At 40.3% G+C, this 20,732-nt stretch overlaps 1 protein-coding gene across 14 annotated transcripts in view; it reads right to left on the bottom strand.

Annotated features, from left to right (window-relative positions):
* The window catches only part of arvcfb (ARVCF delta catenin family member b), a 234,626-nt gene that overhangs the window by 72,185 nt on the left and 141,709 nt on the right, over positions 1-20,732 (bottom strand). For 9 of the 14 annotated variants that reach the window (XM_086169839.1, XM_086169840.1, XM_086169843.1 and 6 more), the window contains 3 exons: positions 9,162-9,320; positions 4,837-4,974; positions 1,630-2,270 (listed from right to left, as the gene is read on the bottom strand). In XM_086169839.1, the coding sequence (XP_086025965.1) occupies positions 1,630-2,270; positions 4,837-4,974; positions 9,162-9,320 (938 nt within the window). Of the gene's footprint in view, positions 1-1,629; positions 2,271-4,836; positions 4,975-8,479; positions 8,501-9,161; positions 9,321-20,732 lie in introns of all 14 variants that reach the window. The other 5 variants (XM_086169846.1, XM_086169848.1, XM_086169853.1 and 2 more) reach the window with 2 other exon arrangements.

The following is a 20,732-nucleotide window of genomic DNA, read 5'->3' as shown; positions in this document are numbered from 1 at the left end:
TTCTCCCCTCTTGGAAGAATTATGATCTCAGTGTGTGTGTGTGCAGATGAGAGCACTGGCACGCAGAGAGGGCAGATTCACACCATTCCTGAGAGAAAAAAAATACTTGTGATATATTGGTGTTATGGTAATGGGGTCTTATTACAAGAGGAATGAATGAAAGAAGAAAAAAGAAAGTATTTGGTATAGGTTCTTACTTTCTAATAGCCAGAAAAATGTATGCCAGTTATGTAGGAGGGTCTATGATATGTGTGTCTGTTTGTGCTTGCACGCACTTGGCCATCATTATCTGTGTGTGTGTGTGTGTGTGTGTGTGTGTGTGTGTGTGTGTCTGTGACTGAAGGGGTGTATATGACTGTTAAGACTGTGTTGTGACACATGTAAGGCAGGCTACAAATTGCCTGTCACAGCGTGAGCCTCTCACTCAGTGGATGGGGGAGTGATTCATTTTCTGAGTGTATGTGTGTGTGTGTGTGTGTGTGTGTGTGTGTGTGTGTGTGTGTGTGTGTGATTGAGAGAGAGTGAAAGATAAAAAAAGAGAGCACGAAAGGGAGAGCCAGAGAGTGAAAGAAAGAGAGAGAAAGAGAGAGAGAGGGGTGTAAAAACACACTATATAGGAAGCTGATTATTTGTGCCTGATACAGGACTGTTTTAATCCAGCTGGTTGCATATGCATGAGGATATGCCTTCATATACTTAATTAGAAGAGTTCAGAAGGAACGGTGACAGACCATCAAGCAATAAGCAGTCATACTTCGATCCGTGTTGTCGTTTAACATTCACAAACAGACTCCGTGGTTCTCCCTTTTGGTTTTTAGCCTCCTCAGCTGTCACGCTTTTGATTGGGCTTCGGGTCCAAATACTTTGCCCTCACTTTTGATGAAAAGCACAAAGAATTTGGAAATATCCATCTGCAAAAGATCACCGCTAAATACATAGGCTATGAAGTCAACTTATAACCCTTGCCTTAATAAAGGGTGACGTTCCCCTTTGGTCAAAAATGATACTGGATTCCATCAGGAGAAAAGGCTGTATTTTTGAACTGCCAACAGAGTTTTTCTTCTTCCTTAGGGGAGCCATGGGTTTTACTCATAAAAATGATCGCTAAAAAGGATCGGAAAGATAATCGACAAGACCCTCCTCTCTTGTCACACTATCAATCGGTCTTATTTCCTCCCTTCCCTCCCCTGACATCTCACAAATCATTCCATTTGCCTCTGACACTGACATATATCCACAAACAAAGTGAAGGAAAATGGCAATCTAACACAAAACTTTATTCCTTGGGTAGTTTGATCAAAGAGAGGTGATACTTTTGTTTACTTTTACAGCGTGTGAACTGTGAGTTTCAAAATCTCACTCATGTCTGAGTGTAATTTGGTGTCAAGGCAAAGTCTGCGCTCACTAATTGAACAAGAGTCATATATACCTCAGAACTCAGATGCTTTCACAAAACATCATATATTGCAAGTTGATTCCTTACAGTTCAGCGCAATCATGATCAAGTCTCAAGATCAGACACTATTATTTAGAGAGATCATGAAGATTCATCTCTTTGCAAGAAACATACACTATTTGACCTTGTTTAAGAGCAAAACTATATACATGCCATTTTGCATTCATCCTCACCTGACTCTGGGACCATCACGAAGAGGTTCTCGGTGAGTGCGACCCCGGTTGGCTCCCTTCAGGGTGCGTCGATTTGCGGTGGAGTAGTCAGGCTCAAGTTCATATGGCTCCTCCTCCTCCGGCCCCAGGCTGCGGCGATCATCCTCCAGGCCGTAAGGCTCAGGCTGGAAGCGCTCAGGCTGTGAGCGGTTCAGGTCCACAGTGCTGCTACCCATGGGCACCTGGGGCTGGGCCACGTGGCCATAGTCATCCTTTCGAATAGGCAGTGTGTAGCTGTTCTCCGGCCGGTAACTGTTAGGCATGTAAGGGTAGCGTGGCGGTCGAAAGTTGACGCCGCGGGACAGGCTGCCATAGTTGTCTGTCAAATCAGGGTAGCCATCATGTAAACCATAATGGCGAATGTACTGACTTTCTGGCATCTCACCGTAGGAATCATTGTAAGAGTTGTTGTACGAGCGTGTCAAAGTGGAAGTGGCTTGCGGTGTGATGAAGCGGTCGCCACCGTTCTTCATATAGCGTCGATCGATGGAATCGGTGTAGCTCCCCAATGGGGACGAGCCATCAGGCAATGGCAAACCATCCGGGCCAAGAGGCACCTGGCGCACCGTCCGTGTAGTCACTGTCTTCACCATTTTTGTCACCTGCGTGGGAGTACAGATACACTTTTCAGGTAATTTAGCATTGAAGTACACAATATTTCATCTTCAAGGGTCTCACACTCACACATACTCATAAAAGTTCCAACACGCACTCAGTTTTTCACTGCATACTGATTATGGGTAATCATTGCTATTAGTGACCTTTCACACACGTTTGGAAACACCATGCATGGAACAAACTCTAACTACTGAGTAAGGCTTTGTCTTCAGATCAAAATCTCGATCTATATCAAATTATTTTTTGATCAAACTATTGAGGAAATTACATGCATCATAAACGCACGATAATGTTCTTCCGCAACAAAAAAAAACACTTTTTTTTTTTTTTTATGTCGACTGTTCTCCGCTGAGTACACACGGCAAGCAAGACGTGAGTCAGATACAAATATTTTGATGCTAATTTTCTGTGGATGATCACAAATATGCAATAAAACGGTCCTGAAGCAGAAATGATGCAATCATTTAGGAATTTCAAATCAATAACTACTGAGGTCCAGTTGTATGTATTACACTTTAGGCTGAGGTTGAATAAGCGTATCAATGCACTTACAAGAATATTCTGCAGCGAAACGGTATTTGCCACCTCAGACTCCTGAATTGTGATGTGTAACAGAGTGATCTTGAAGTGCTATATCTCCAGTGGACCTTGAATCCTTTATTTCCCCTGAATGCTGGGTGGCATCACACTCAATGGCCCCAAAGCTGAGGGGCTGTAACAACCAGACCTGCAGGTATCTATCTCTCGCAGTTACTTCACCCCATGGCTAAATAAGTCAGAAGTCAGACCTCTCTGTTGTTTCTGGGGCGCCATGATTGCAGACTTACAGTCAGAACGATAGCCACCCATACAGAAACCAATTTACAACCCAGTTAAATCTGCTGTGGTCGATAATTGGCTATTTAGTCCATGGCTGTATATTCATTTTCAGAATAAATGGGGTTGATGAAAAATAATGGGCGTCGGCAGGGGTGCAGGTCCGATGCCATTTGTGTTGTGCCTGACAAGGACTTGTATTCAGACTCATTCTCTCTGACGAGCCTGAATATCAAAACGGGGGGGAAAGTCACTACACTTACTCCAAAATCCGGTGACTTTAGTTTTCATCAGTAGCCCTATTAATTGTAAAAAACTTGCTTTATTTTCCATTCAACATCATAATTTGAACTGTAATCAGGAACAAGTGAAGTACATAACAATATTAAGAAATCGGAATGGGGATATCCAAGAATATTACGAAGCATCAGCACCGCACATAATTAACTTGGATTTAACAAACAAATCTTAACTAGTTCTTCATGCTATGTTTATAACTAATTCAGAGCAGAGGTTCATGTAATTGTTAGCTGGAATAAATTTGTTTTTTTTTTTTTTCTGTTTGTGAATGCCATCCTTCTTGGTTTATAAAAGTCAGACATCAAGAGATTTTTTTTTTCTTACCACATTAGCTGAAGTTTATGCGTGATATTGAAATAAGAAGGTGGAATTCATTTCCTTCTTTCAGAATGCAAGGGTTCTGAGAGAACCAATGCAAAGCTTTTTCCCCGAGCCCCGATGCTAACATTAGACCCCCCACGCGAAGCTGAATATATCAGATGCGTGAAGGTATCAGCTTTGCGTAAATAATGTAATTTACTTTTCAAAAATCCTTTCATTGTGCTTTTATAATTGAACCGTATCACACCTTTGGCTCCACAAGAGAATCCAAATACTCTAGCTGGAAAATAATTTTCTTGAATGTGTTTATGTGATTTTCTTCACATTTGAACATTTCATTACATTTTAGAGAGCATTATATGTTTTCTTAATTTCTTTCTCTTGTTGTACTCAGACATGACAGAGGAGGATTGCATGTGCTACACATTCCCTGCCATAACACACCCAGCTTCCTTGTACTAACACAGCTTTTTAGGCGATTTGCAATGGGTGCAAGGGAACCATCACAGGTTTCAAACACTCTTTGATGTACGCTCAAGTTCACAGGGTGTTAAACCATCACATGAAGGGGAAATGAGGGGAGGAGAGGGACTTGCATTTCAGAGAAGTCTCTAAAATGTGCTGAAGCGGTGTAAACACAACTGAAAGAGAATTGCTAAAATATTTCTAAAGTACTATAATGATATGTGCTAACGGATAGTGATGAATTGGTGAAGAAGTGAACGGAAACACCAGAGCCGAACAAAAACCTCCACAGGCAGTTAGACATAGGCTATCACTGTTTACTAAACCGATAAAAATGGAGGGAAAGGGAGTCGGCGTCAAAGTGTCCACTTTACAGCACTGTAAAAGATTTCACAACCTTTGCGGCATTCACTTTATGGGGCTCTTAAACGGGTATGGTGATGGAGGTTATGGAGGAAGGATAAAGTGGTAATTCAGCTTCCGGCAAACTCTGTGACTTTGAGTCTGTTATGCAGCAGTAACACCCATTACAAAGATGACTGGAGCAGGCAATGTTATAATTGTTTGCCTCGCAATAGAGGAATAGCAAGCCAAGCGGTGGTAGCCAACAGCACAACAGATATCACTCGGGATGTTTTCATCCTTTACTGGCTCTATGTCGGGTGGGGTAGGGGTTGAGATGGAGATCGGGGTGGGGGTCCTAGTAGCAGGTCTGGACTCCATGTTGTCTGTCAGCATCACGGGGTGGTAGGTGCGGCGGGTGATGGTTTTGACCACCTTGGTCACCTAGAGTTGAAATGGTAGGCGGGCAAAGCAATCTTCCTGAGAAAACCACATCAAATAACACACTGAAAGCTCAACAACTTTTGACTTAGCTGTGCGATGGGAAACATGGCCTTTCATATAAAATCAGTTCCGATTGACGCTGGGTCTGTAGGAAAGCAAGGAAAAACCTTGAAAAATAACCATCCGGTTATTATTCTTTTTGTGTTTCTTTTTATTATATTTTGGTTTCTTTCCAAGCGAGCCACTTTTTGATGTAAATCTCACAGCAGCTCTACCTGCAGGAGCTACCGTTTGGTAAGTTAATATCTAAATTCAACCTACTGACAACTGGCCCCCTAGTGTGTTTGCAGGATTGTGAAAGTGCTTTTATTTGTTTCCATGGTCTCATTAGCTCATATCCAGAGGATGCAGGAGATACACAGATTTCATTGACCCAAGTAAGCGTTTCGCTCAACCTGACTACTATTTCACTTTACACGTCTGCCAGGAGGAAAAGAAAACTGGAACAGGGCCACGGAAAAGCATGCAATGTTGGGACAAGAGGACGGACGAGGGAGTTTCTGTAAATTAGCCTGTGCATCTATTTAAGACTAATTTTCACACCGAGTCCAGGCTGGATCAGTTTCAATACAACTGATTAAAAATGCAAACAGGAAAGAGGTTTGAAAAGAAGCACACAAAAAGTGCTCCAGAAATGAAGATAATTTATTCTGCATATAGTCCAAACAACTTATTCTCGCATGACGTTTCTTCCTCAGATGCTAACCAGAGATATGTGTTAACAAACATGTTAATGTGGCGCCATTTTTCAAGGGAATGGCCACGTGATTGAGTCCCTCCTTTTTTGCATATCTTGTTAGATATATCAAGTCCTATTAACATTTTAACATCATAACATTACCTTCATCATCTTTTGAGACCAGACTCTAGAAACTGATACTTTTTCACATGCCCAGATATGGAAACTAAAACATTCTTAATCGAAGGATTTCACGGTTCCAGAACAACTCCCGTTTTAACAGGATGGAGTTTATTTCCCCCCCTCTGCGAGAACATTTTTACGGCCTATATCCCGAGGTAAATGGGAATTGTTCTGGAAATACACGCTGAGCACACTAACCCCATCATGGTTAAATGAGGAATTTAAACCTTGTTTAAAGGGTTGAAATGAAGGTTGTCCATACCATGTTTTCTGTCTCTAATTCTTCCTCCCATGTATATACTCGATATTTTATATTGTATGCTGAAACCCTTCGAAAAATGGTGAAGATAATGTTATGTTAAATGTTAACATGACTTGATGTATGCAAAAAAAGGAGGGACTCAATCACATGAGCATTCCTTTTAAAAATGGCGCTACAAGAACATGTTTCTGAACACATATCTCTGGTAAGCATCTGAGGAAGAGCCTATATATGCCTCGAAATGTCATGCGAGAATAAGATGTTTGTACTTTATGTAGAATAAATGATCTTTATTACTGGAGCACTTTTGGGGTGCTGATTTTTTTCAAACCTCTATTCAGTCAACTTTTTTTGTCTCCAGCACGCATCCTTAACTGGGCAGTGGGTGTGTATGTTTTTTCCTTTTTCAAGTTAAAAATGCAAACAGAACAAGCAGGAAAGCTGCAATTGAATGGATAGCCCTTGTTTGTTTAACCAGCCTTATCTGAATACATTCAATAACCACAATAGATATGTACTCTGAAATCAACACAGAAATACAAATACAAGAACTTGCTTCAACTATCTTTTCACACAGCTTGTCTGGATTTGTACCGTTGCCTTAGTCTCTTCCTTTGCGAGTATTATAGCAAGTAATGCTGCAAATTCTAAATAATTTAGATCATGTGTATTATCGGACAATCTTGTTGGCCTCCCATAACAGGATTCTTCTTTCTTTCATATTGCAGCTATCAGATGTGGAATAGCCATCAAGGGAAGGGTTAGCACAAGATTATCTGGCTTGTTAAATAAATGAATAAGCATAAAAATAAAAAAAAAGGTTGGTTACTTATGTACAGTAGATAAAAGTAAGGGAAACTAGCGTGGGTGAGTGGGAAGGGACATTGACAGAAGAAAGAGGAAAATGATGGGTTTCTTTGCATTATTTTTTCTGTATATGTTTATATTTGGATTCATTTGTCATCCCAGAAATGTTGGGTCCTAAAACTTCAGCCTGAGCATTAATTTGCTTTTCTCCTCAAAGTGTCTCCTGGGAAACATCCCCCCATCCTGCTCCTCAATGGGTTGGCTGCCCCCCAATCCTTCCTGCTTATTATCCTTTCTTTTTTACTCCTAATCAGAAAAGCCTTTGATTAGTGTTTTTCTGCAGAAATCAACCCTCCCAAGTTCTCTTTGAATACATGAAATTATGCATGTGTGTCTGGATGTATGTGAGACCATTCCCCTTGCAGTAAACAATGTGGAGGGCACCGGGCCGTCCCTGATGAGGGATTAGACCAGGCTTTTTAATTACAGTTACACAGTCCCTCAAGTGGAATCACTCAGCTGACTGAAGCTATGTTCATCCAACGCGAAATGTCTCAGAATGTAGATGCGTTGAGACTTCACACCTACTCAAGGTTTCAAGTTGTTTACAGTCAATATTTCAAATGCAAATCTAAAAAGTGGTAATATTCATGAGAATGCCAAACAACTGAAATTGGGAAATCTGACTGTGTGTGTTGCATAACAGTATCGGGGTGTTAAAATTTTCGTTGGCACATGACTTGCAGGAGTCTTGCTTTATGTGATAAAAGGTGCTGTGGTCACTCTCATAAAACAAAAAAAAAACAACATAAAAATAAACGCCTGCTGACACCTAACAATACTACACAGCAGTCTTTTACAGACCAATCAGTGAAATCGCTTTCCTGCCACAGTGTGGACAGGAAAGAGAACAGGTGAAAGAGACTAAAACAACCTTCAACTGTTTTAGCAGGATAACCACTTCTGCCTTTAGTTATGTTCGACAACCTGCTCTTGCTTCTCAAAATATGTGGAAAGAAACAACCAATTTGCTAATGTAGGTGTATGTAAATGCATATGCATACGTGTTGATATATACCTTGTGTATTTCTATATTTATTAAATGTACCATCTGCTTGCTTATTATTATTTGTCGACCATATAACTGTATGGACGGGTGTCTCAGTTTTATAACTTTTTTGTTGGAACGCCTTTCAATGACATAGTTGCTCTCAAGGAGTCATCCTTCAAATAAATTGATGATATATCATAATCCATGGTATCCCTTCCCGCATTATGTATTAGAGGCAATGAGAAATTAAGAAGGATAGTGAGAGGGCCATGCAGAAAAAATAGTGACTCATCCATCAGGTCGAAGCAGCAGGCACTGAGAACAAACTATTTTAGAGACTAGGCTATAGGACTATTTTGCTTGTGACAAGGCAGAGCATGTTACACACTGCTGGAATAGCCTGAATAAGCACTTATAAAATAGTGGCGTGGTGTGAGAAGCCATGGTATAAATATCCACTCACCTTCATGTTACTTGGCAAATCCTTACAGAGAGACAACAGAACAAGGTAGAGGACGAATCAACAAAAGAGCTTTTAAAAGGCACAAAACACCAGGGGAGCTGACTCCTAATGACAAAATAGTGGACTGAATAAAGCTATGAGGGAGATGAAAGCACTTAGCGCCGTAAGATTATGGGATTTGGAGATCTTAAAGCTGAAAGTTCGGTAGTGGAGGTAATTCTGTTAATTTTGAGTTAAAACAGATCAAGAAAGACTTTCCTGGGTTCTTGTAGCCAGCAGCTCACTGGAATCCCATGGCCACGACAATGAAACTGCCATTGTGTGATGCCAAGCCCCAAATTTAAGACTCAATATGTTCCTTTAAAAATTGAAGGGCCAAGTATTAAGCTGGAGGTCACATCTAACTTTCTAAAAAATGACTTTAGTAAAAAAAATTAAAAAAAAAAAAACACAACAAACTTGCCAAATGAATTGGAGATAGTTCAATCTGCGGTGATTCAAAATTTCAATTACACACCTAAAATCAAAAACACTGAATACCAGCAACAAAAGAAGGGAGTGCAAAATTGAGTTAACCTTCTCCAGGCAGATGTTGCAGATTTGCGACAGCCAAATATCAGATTTTTCCTGCAACTACAACTTCATTTGAGCTTGAGAGGGTTAAGCAGTTATTGGCTCTAACCTTGGTTTCTGTGCGGCGTGTGGTGCCATCGTCAGAGGTGACCACCGAGACATGGGAGGTGGGGGTTCCGGGGTCTTCTTCTATGGTGACCGTCTCCTCCACCACCTCCTGAGGCTCCTGCATCATGGCCAGGGATGTGGCGTTACTGGGGCTCTGCTCCTGCACAGACAGGACAAGAGGCAATCAGAGGACGATATTCAATTCTTATGCTCCACAGCGTAAAATCCTCGTAATCCTTATACGACAAGATGATGCGTTAACTACTCCCTTGTAGCAACAAATAATATTGAAACTCAGCAGAGGAAGCACAAATGAGAGTGTTGCCAATGAAAGTATTGAATGCCACCTCAAATTTGCAATGTGACACTCATGCGTAAAGTGGTCGAATGGAATATGCGAAACAGTAGATGAATGAGAATTGCATGTAAAATAACAGCATGGAGACTATGAAAGGGGGTTTATGATGTGAAAATGGGATAATATGATGTTTGCTGAGTGAAGATCCCTTTGTTGTTTTTTTATGGGGTGACGCAATAGAACACAAAGTATAATCTGTAAAATCTGGATAAAGATCAAAAAGATCTCGATTGATACAAATGAACAGTTTTCTAAGTAAAGCACTGGATAAACGTAAGGCCAAAATCAATGCCATCTCTAAAAATCTAATCGGTAAATATATTTAAAATGAAAATCAGTGGAACATGCCCACTCCTGTAACTGAACAAAAACAGCAATACTTAATAAGGCAGTTATACGCTCACATAAACTCAAAAATCTCTGTACACAATACAAAAAAAAAGTCCTGACATTTCATTATGAATGCGGTCCTGTTAATAAAGCCAAACACTGCATTGCAGGCGAGCTCGCACCTGCCTCACCTCTTGAGACGCCAAACTGAAATAAAGTTTCTTTCAAGGCAAGCAAAAGCCTATGGCTCTTTTTTCCATTCATATTTCATTGGGATGGATTTGAAGAAATGTCCATTGGCAAGGGATGAAAGTGAGTCCTCATACCTTACCTGACCCCACAGCGCAAGTGCGTGAGAAAAATGTGCATGAATGTGACACAATTACAATCCTCATGATGGATGGTGGAAGGAAGGCATTCAAGGCAGTCATTGATAACCAAAACAGCATGATGCCAAGAGAGGGAAAGGAAATCGAAAGTCATGGAGGGGGGAGGAGGGTAAGAGTTGAAGTAGGACTGTATATTGGAAACTACTGAAAAAAAGGAAGCAGGATATTGTATACCCGTAGTCCTGGGTGCAGAAATTCCTGTTTCGATAAGGATTTATTTTTTTTATTTTTTTACAGTTTTTTTTCATGATGTTTTGACTTGACATTTTCGGCCTATGCCCCTTTACTTCAGCGGGGGGAAAGGTCGCTTCATCCAAATACATGTTCAAATTTTCTTTTTTTGAATGTAAAACCTCCAATCCCCTTGAAACTTAATTCTTAGACAAAAAGGTCAACATTATGAAAAAAAAAGAAAAAAAAATCAAGAAAAAGAGATGTTTCGTCCACCTCACATCAGACAATGGCAAGGACTGGAACAAGTTAATATGTCTATTTGATTAGACAAAGCTGGGAGAGGGCACAGAGCAAAGGTCTGGGAGAAAGCAAGATTATAACAGATTATAATAGGTCCTTCAAGTTGTGTTACAGTGAATGTCAAAAAATAGCCAGGACAATCAAAAACATATTCTATCAATTTCAACAAAATGTTATACAGGATTGTCCAAAAACACAGGATGCTTGACAGTTTTCAGCAGGTTTTAGTCGCATGGCAGATCCACTAATAAACCATAATCTGCATTAACATTGGGAGACTTGACCGTCTGAATGTTGAGTGATCAGTGTTGAGTTTTGTTTTCTGTATTGTGTTCAGTTTTGTGTTCCTCCTCCTTTTGTTAATGACCATCACTGCTTATGTCAAAGTCATCAGTCTTTCCACAAGTCCGTTTGGTGTTTTCCAGACAGTCCATTGATCACACATCATCTCTTCCTGCAAAGCAGTTAATGCTTTTGTATCCCAATACAGACAAACTGTCGAGTAACTTCTCCATTAGAGTAGACGAGCAATGAAGACCAAAGGGAAGATTTATGGATGTCGCAAAAGAGGACATGAAGATAGTTGGTGTGAGAGTAGAGGATAAAGAGAATGGGGTTAGATGGAGGAGGTTGATCCGCTTTGTCGACCCCCAAAGGGAGAAGCTGAAAGGAAAAGAAGATTATGGTAGACAAGCAAATGTTTCGAGCATCACCCCAGCACACTCACGTAGTTATTCTCATTGCCTCTTCAGATTAGCGAGGGCTCTACCCTCAACACCTTTCGTAAAAGTTCAGTGGGGCAAGTATATGCCATTCTAATTTCTAAATAGTTCTACCCTTAGACATGCACTGTGCTAAATGATTGTCCAAGTGGAAGGGGTCATTTTTGAGCATAATGGGGAACAGTTTAACTCACAGAGCTTTTACACATTGAGAAAAAAATCAGCAGACTAAGAAATAGTGTTATTACAGTTGCAGTCAACAAGCGGCATGCGATGGTTCAAGAGGTTTTTCTCAGCTAAACATTCCACTTTGTAGACACTCACTGAACTGCAACTCATACCTTCCACCTGCTTCAGATCAACAATGTTCGCCTTTGTGTTTAAAGTCAAATGTATTTAAATCTAATAGAGACTTCACTGGATTGCTGTCATCGTGAAGTAGTCACATGCATCAAAATGACTATTCTATGAATGCATTACTTTGGGGTAAACCTGGAGACTTCTGTTCAAGCCTATATTAACACAATTTAACTTTATCTCAGAAATAGTGTTGTTATTTACAGCTATTTGTTAATGACAACATTAGTCCATACTAAAATTATAGATGCTGTAGGTTTGGGTTATAACTGCAGTTAAGGCGGCTCTAAACTAAATGATATTCGGGTCTTGATGACAGTATGTTCCCTCTTGACTACCTTTCTGATTAAGTACTGGATTTTGCTGGACACCCAAAAGGTGAACATTATTCTTGGTAAAATCACTTCATGCTCCAGCTCCACACAGTCCTTATTCATCCTTAGCTTTTCTTATACATGAGCCAAAAGTCTGCACTTCTCATGTCGGGAGGACTTTTCTCCTAATCCTCCAGGCCTTGAGTTCCAATGTCCCTTGTGGGTCATAAGACTTGAGCTTGCTGATCGTATGTGTAAGCTACGGGAGTATCAATAAAAAAAAAATAAACTGTCTCTATTTACCTGGTGCACTACTCCGGTCAGTCAATTAACTCATCGAACTGTGCGTAGTCAGGTCATTACATTTGGGAAAAGATTCTGAAGTGCCATTATTGAGGTTAATGACTGGGAAGACTATTAGCTGTTGAGCTGCGTATTTACAAAGATGGGTCCAGCGGGAAACATGTCATGGTTTTCGAAAAGGTCATTACTGATTACTTGGTCCAATCAGCCCATTTGTCCTTTTAATATATAATTGTTAACCACTTGTCTCTGGCTGTGTGGTCAGCACAGAATGAAAACAATGTATTGTTCACAGTCAGAGTGTGTGTGTAATATTAATTTAAGTGCCTCTAATGCAGACTACATATATCGTACATGTCAGATTTAGGCATTCCATGTACCCATTATGGTTTACAGTCTACTTTCTAAACTAACATGATGTTCTAGAAAACAGTAAGTAGCATTTTTTGTTTTATGCATGTGCATTTATTTTGGTATAGCATGTAACATTCCATGAATCACAAAAGTACTCTAAACAGTTAATAGATTACTCTAGTTCCCATTCCCTGCAGTACAGTTCCAAATGGATTGTATTTGTTGGCATAAACTTTATGTAAATCTCTGTATGAACATTACCAAAATCACCTCCTCAGCTCACTGCGAATTGAAAACTCTTAACAAATTAACTGCATTCCAATGATGTTTCCCTCATTTGAGTGTTCACTTGGAAAACTCGATGAGAAATAACAGGAATATGTAATATAAGCACCACCGTCCTACACTACTTTGAAACACACAGTGCTTGGCAAAACATTGGACAGAGCAGAGTGGGATCCGCAGAGGATCAAGTACAAAATGGTTTCTTGATCCGAGCTTAATGCTGTGTCTCGCATACACTTTTCTTGGTTTCTCCCTCTCTTTACTGTTCACACTAAGTGAGAGTGGAGTTGAACTCAGCTGTAAAGCCCCTAAATAAATGATTAAAAACTGTCTGGCCACGGGCTAGCACGGCTGTCTGCCTGTCCCACGGGAAGATGAGGCTCTTTCAGAGTCAAGGAGACTTAGGAAGGCATATCCTTTAGTCAAGGGCAGGAGACTTAGAGGCCAGTGAGTTAATGGCTGATCTCAGGGAGATGAATGATAAAGTGACACAAGGGTATAGGACAGAATGTAATAAGGGGAGAGAAGATTTAAACACATATAAAAGTTGATAACATTTTTCACATTTGACAAGGGAGTCGAGATAGAGTCAACAATGAATAGCTTAGCTCATTGTCAGAATATTTGGGGAAAAAAATAGATAATCGTGATCGATGAGAAAACAGAGGTCTTCTTCTCAGCTACCGACAGCTTGTCACAAAAACTCGGCACCAAACTTGGGTATAGATGATTTTAAAAATCTCTTGAAACTACCAGCAGAGCGGAGGTTGGATTAAACATGTTAAATGTTAACATAAGAAAAATAAACATCCAAAGTTGAGTATGTATGGCTCACCGTGATATTATAGCCACCTGACTGTTATTATGTTGGTCTCCCTTTTAACACAAGCAGAGTAGAAGTGGTTTATTGTGGTATCTGGCGTAAGGACACAAGCATAGAATTTGAGTGTGGTACCACGTATGGCCTCTGTTGATTCGACTTGTTTGTCTAACAAATCTCTAACTTGCACACCTGGATGTGCCGTGAAATTTAGAGACCAAATCAACCCAATGAACTCAATGAGCTCCTCAGGTCATTCATTGACTTTTTATTTTTTTTTAACAGTGGGACACGTGGTTTTCGCTACTGATGGAGGCCAATGTCATACATACATGTACAATTTCCACAGAGGAGAATTCTTGGTGTCATATGACTGAAAGGGTCCAAAGTTTCCCTACCAAACATTGTCTCCAGCATATCACTGCCATCATTCCAGAATGCGTCATGGTCCCTTGTCCATCCAAATACACAAAATATATGACCCATCAAGCCAGGCAACATGCTTCCATTGGTCCCTGGTTCTGTTCTACTGCTTATAAAAAGTCCCTATAGACACCTTCGTGTAGCGGTGCAGCCCCATGGGACATGAACTGTCATACCTCTATGAATTCCAAACTCTTTTTTTTATCAGAAACAGAATTAACTGTTTTTCAGCAACTGAGAGCCACAGTAAGACCTCTGTTGAGTTGGACAAGTATGCTGGCTTCTACTCCCCACAGACGTCAGTGAATCTTCACTGCCCATTATTTTGTTCACTAGCTGATCATTAGACCATCTTTGGACCACATCTTCTGTAGACTAGATGCACTAGAGATGTACTTCTGACGATGATCTGACTCAGCCATGCTGATGTGGCTTCAAGAAGTCTTCAACCTTTATTCAGATGCAAAAACGTTGGGGTAGTAGAAAATGAAATATTACCTTTTTAGATATAAAAACTGATTAACGAGTTAACTTCTAAATCAGCAGTGGGCAATTATTTTGACTGTTGGGCCATATTTCTTATCTTTTTACATTACATCTTATTTTCACATTTCATTTTTATGCACAGGCCAACGAGGTGTCATGTAAATTGAATAAAATGAAAATTGCAATTTAAATATGATTTTTTTTGGCATTTCATTTCAACTTTAAAATCATTAATGATCATATAAATGTACCGACATTATTTTGTATGTAATCAACCATACAAAAAATTCAATATTGATTGAAAATACCGGTACTTAAAATATTCAAAGAAAATAGTTTGGTGGGTCGCGTAAAAAAGCAAAACGGGTCAGATGTGGCCCGCAGGCTGTAAAATGCCCAGGTCTGCTCTAAATAGATGACACTTAGTGGTTGTGGTAAAAGGAAAAAAGAGACCTTACTATAAATGTATAATGTACACATTTAAACATCATTTTGATTGAAATAAGCTCATAATTCAACATCCAACAGGATCATTGCTTTCAAAAACATTGCCCTTGACAGGAACCCTCGATCAATCTCCTGATGAGTATATTCCATGACAATAGTTCATGAGGGGGGACACAACTCTGTTAAAGCAACTAATCTGAACCATAACAGATTGCTGTGCAGAGAAAAGTGAATGGGGTCAGAGGCACACAAAGGCAAGAGATGAAGTGATACAACCATGTCAATTAACAACCCACTATCTGCCATCAATTCACACTTATTCGTCATCTGTGTTCAATGCGCTGCTCAGTGTAGTTTGGAGAAAGACAGATAGATTAAAATGATGAAAATGGAGACAGCATTAAGATGGGTATGGTCTTCCCTTCCCAATTGTCCTAAAAAACAACACAGAAACTTCATTAAGAGTTTACAGAATGAGTCATAACGACAGTATGTGCGCAGGTGTATGTATAGAAGAAAATTCCCTATTCTATCCTTAAAAATATACAAATATTAAATATTAACTTCCAAAATGTTTTTAAAGATAGACTGGTAAAAAATCCCTCAGAGTAGTGCACTGCTTAGCCAGTTTATGCTCATGTATGCTGCAGATAGGGTGACAATGAATCAGTATCAGATACAAATAAGAATTCCTTTTATCACCAAGTCATTTTACAGCTGCAAGGAATTTTCTTTGGTTAACGGTGCTAAACAGACAACATGAAATACTGTGTGTATTGTTTTACTGTGAAACACAAAAGACAGTCAAGGTAATACTGTTAATTATTAAAGCACTTGGTGACAGATGTGCACATACTGGCACTGAAAAATGTAATTTGGTAATGAGGGGCTGCTTCCAGTTTTCAAATTGACACGTTTTAAAATAATTTCTCTGATAACCATTACTGATAACCGGTAATGCACATATGGAATGTAATCCATTGAGTCAAAGACAGGTGAATCTTTCCTGAAGATTCCCAGATCTAGATACTAAAATAGTATTTTGAAGTCTATTAATAAAAGCTGCAGTAGCAGAACAAGGAGTTTTATTTGATGTTTGAACCTGAAAATATATGGTGCATTTTTTGGATGCCTTTTTGTTTATTTGTGGAGGCTTGCAGTCAGGTGATGGTCAGCTCTTATCAAAATCCTATTTTTGTAGGACTGGACTTGATTTTCTTCCCTTTGAGACATTTCACATCTCATACGAGAGGCTTCATCACTTGAAGAGGCTCTCTTCATGATTTGTTTAACTTTTTAAATCATATATAATTTAGAGAGAGACACCAAGTAATAAGACTTTGGTTATGATACAGTATGAGTTGTGAAGTAAAATATTGAATGCAGTGTTAAAAAGTAACTGGTGTTGAATTTTATTTCGATTAATTTCAATTAGAATGTAATGAATACGATTGAGTGACTGAATGTGACCTACACTGCCAGCTTTCAAGATCTCATTTGTTGAGTTTTACCAGTTTGATTTGGCCTGTACCTGAAATGTACATGTAGCTTTTGATAGCCTGTGCTTGTTATTCAGGAACTATTTATTTAGGAATCTTTATTAGGGCATCAAAAACCTAAAGATTCACTAAACTTGAACCAAATGAATCTTATTAAAAAATTCCACGTGTAATCTTATGTAAGGCGAAGAGGGAATTTACCAATTCAGGCTTTTCTTGTGCATCTCAATTCAAACAAAGTGGAAGTGTAACAACTTGGAGGTTTAGACAACAGAAGCTGTCACATTGCCACCTGGTCATGCATACCGGGGATCAGTCACCTTCCTCCCCTGCTTCCCATAAACACAAATACAATCATGCTCAGTCTTAGTCTAACCCCTGTGCAGTGACTAACAGGATTTCACTGAAGAGACATGCCAGCAATCATTACATGGCTCTTACACAATTAATCCTCCAGCAATGATCGCCTGGCTAACCTTGGGTTGTCCAAATTCTCATCAGGCTATTCTGTTTTTACCACCTGCGCTGTAGGCAGCTTTCCTTGACTTTCAATCACATGATAAAGTTCAAGAAAATGAGAGCGGGACCATAGCTTGGAACACAGAGATGATCCGTTAAAAGACAATGCAGCTGTGTGATCCAAACATCCAGCAAAAACAATGTTAACTGCGGAATGAGGGTAAAGCAAAGGAAGGGGAAATAGAGGGGTAGACATATCCTGGCAAAGTACCAAAGCAGTTTGTTGCTTGGAGTAAAACAAAGGAAGGTGGGGGCAATTAAGTCCCATCCATTGTCAGTTACAGTTATGATCTCCAGAATGATTGTTTTGCTTTGATTTTGAATGTTTTTTGTCATCTGTTTTTATGGGTAGAATGTTCACAAACCTGAACATAAACACAACTTACTCCAGGGGAGAGGGCCAAAACCCTGATGATGCAGCTGGGAGTGATGAAACCTTAAGCTCTCTTTTCCTGGTGACTGATCTTGAGCCAAATCTGGGCTTCTTTCCCTCACTTTCTCACTTTCACGCTTGGCCTCCTGGTTTCAGACACTGCCATCATTTCCAAACCCAGCCCAATTTTTTCTACCTCTTCTCAGAAACCATGGTACCCCATCTGACAGACTCCACCCTCCATCAACACAACCTTTTGTTCCCTTTGCACCAGAAACTTGAATTAACAAAACTGCTTGACAGCTTTAGACCATAAAAGACAGAAGCTACAACAATGCCTCTCAAACACCAAACCCCCTCCTCCCAAAATAAACAAACCCACCTGCAGCTACTGCTTCATTGCTTCCCGACTGCATATTCTGACTATATTTTCCCGCTGTGAGCTGAGTATTTAGCGACAGATGGAAACTTCGGTTTGACCCGCGGCAACATTCGATACCCTCTTAATCTCTGGAAAAGCTGATATCCCCATTCAAATTGGCCAGGAGATGTTTTGAAGCCTTGGGTAATTTCTTACATATGCAATCAATTATAGACTGTACATACAAACACACCAGTGCACACTGAGTCACATACCAGACATGTTTTCCACACATTTCATACCCTGGAGTCAGATTAGAAGTCAAAGATGCTGAAACTCACTCCCAAAGTGGAAGTCATGGTAGCACTTAGTCCAAAAGAGAGTCTCAAAACAGGAGGAAAACAATTTGTAATGCTGATTTTTTTTTCAGTCAGCGGGAAAAGCGACAAAGAGGAAGAGGAAGATGATGAATAAGAAACAAAAGAGGGAGGAAGCACAGTTTATAAAACTATAATAATAAGCCTTGGAGTGGGGGGGGCAGCGCTCATGGACACGTTTTGATTGTTTGGACAGCGGGCGCAGCAATGACAGAGATGAAGGTGAAGAATGCAGCGCTATAGAGGAAGATTAGCGGTAGCTGGTTGTGGTCGACGGGTGGTGGGCGGGGTGTACGGCTCACCATGATAGCATTACTTCGGGATCCCACAGGGTGGATTGTTTACACTGTCCTCCCCTCAGCCTCTGGATCTCTGTCAGTTTGATTCTGTTAATGTGTGTGTGTGTGTGTTTGTGCATGCGTGTGTTTCAGTGGGGGGTAACAGCCCAAGTAGAGGCTCCTTACCAGAAGCTCAGTTCATGTGAGGTCTTTTGGCGATTTGAGGAGTTGGAAATAGACATATGTTCCATTTCCTATGAGGTAAGCAGTGCGACACTCATTGTCCCCCTGACACCCTTTCTCCAAAATTGTCTGCATGCGCAGCCACAGGTTCCTCCATTTAAGACACCCTCCAGGCCTCTTTTAGCTTTCTTCCTGTCTTTCTTGAGTGGAAAACAGCCAAGCTCTCAGCGGTTATATTCAAGGACTACTAAAAAGTTTAGCGCGCTTCGCCCATTATTTTGAAAGAAATACTGTATCGGGACAGTGGTGGTGAGGATTTCTGTCAAGGTAGGTCGCCATCACAATAATGCTGTAATTAGTATTGATAAGGATAGGGTTGGCCAAAGATTTTTATCCACAATATAGACCTCATAAGCTTGTCAGACACTCATTTTTACTGATTTACTTCATAACTGTTTATGTCTACACTGACCCTGGGGAGGTGATAAAAGTGATATTTAAACTTCTCATTTTGACAGGCGACCACAAAAACCTACTGAAAAAACCCACTCACACCCAGAGACCCATCAGCCATCAGCAGAAATCTCTGCTGCCATACACAGAGCCAACACCCAACAGAGCTACAGCAGTCCATCACAATAACTGCAGATGCTTTCCAAATATGCACTCAGTCAAACTTGATTAGCCCCCTCTGAGGATATTTTTATGGTCTTGTGCCAACTGCTTGGTAAAGGATTGGGCTCATTCGTTGGGTGATGGTGCAACAGCTGTGCCATAGGCAAAGGTTAAGGCCACTAGAGCCAACCGCCGCTACCCTTCAATAGGTCTTGAGATAACGTGAAGGTAGAGGTCTATGGGTCTCAGAAAGCAATCGATGAACACCTGGATATATCATCTTGAGCCTTAGCCCGGTTGCTGTGTTTGTAATTCTCCCTCAATGCCAGATAAAAAGAGAAGTAAAACCGCATCAGCCCTGCTGTGCTTTTTCCAGCTGAGGTGTGGCTTGCGTGCTATCCATCAACATGCAAACAAATACAGAGATTTTATGCCACTACAAGGTTGAAGACAATAAACTAAAGTGATAAAAAGTGCTGCATCTTTATTTGTGTAATTACCATCCTGCAAGATTTCAAAGAGCTTTTCTGCTGCCCCACAAAACTGACATTCAGCACTTCCATCCATCCATCCATCCATCCATCCATCCATCCATCCATCCATCCATCCATCCATCCATCCATCCATCCATCCATCCATCCATCATCTGAGGCTTATACTGCACTCAGGGTTGCAGGGAATGCTGGAGCCTATCCCAGTTGTCATTGGGCGAGAGATGGGGTACACTCTGGACTGGTCACCAGTCAATTACAGGGACACATATACCGACAGACAACCATTCACTCACTCATTCAGGGAAATTTTAGCAAATTTTTTTTTCCAATAAACCTGGTGCATGTTTTTGGACTGTGCGAGGAAACTGGAGACACCGGGAGAACATGCAAACTCCACATGCTCCGCAAACTCCTTCGTGATGTGACGCTGAAGCGCTAGCCTTTGCGCCATAAGCCATTCAGCACTTCCTTTGTCAATTTCCCTTGCATGTATGTTGAGTTGTGTGTCTTGTAATCTTAAATAAATGGGTGTGAAGGGAAGTTCATACAAATTTGTGCTAAGGCATGCCATCTTGGTTGATTCAATCTTGAAAGTATGTTTTTATTTCTTTATTTTTTCACTCACCTCCAGTTTTTGGTAGTAGAACACTGGTGCTAAAGACAAGTCAAAGTTGTGATCCATCAGGTGAAAAAGACTGGGAACAAGGGCTAACTTACATACAGGGCATACAAACATACATACATACATACATACATTCATACATACATGCATACAACATGGTGCATCTGTGTTGTAGATCAATGATGTTAT

Source organism: Fistularia commersonii, chromosome 22 (assembly GCF_037954325.1).
Source record: "Fistularia commersonii isolate RoL2024-O1a breed Wild chromosome 22, RoL_Fcom_v1.0, whole genome shotgun sequence".
In the NCBI taxonomy this organism is placed as follows: domain Eukaryota; kingdom Metazoa; phylum Chordata; class Actinopteri; order Syngnathiformes; family Fistulariidae; genus Fistularia; species Fistularia commersonii.
This window is presented reverse-complemented; position numbering and strand designations above follow the sequence as displayed.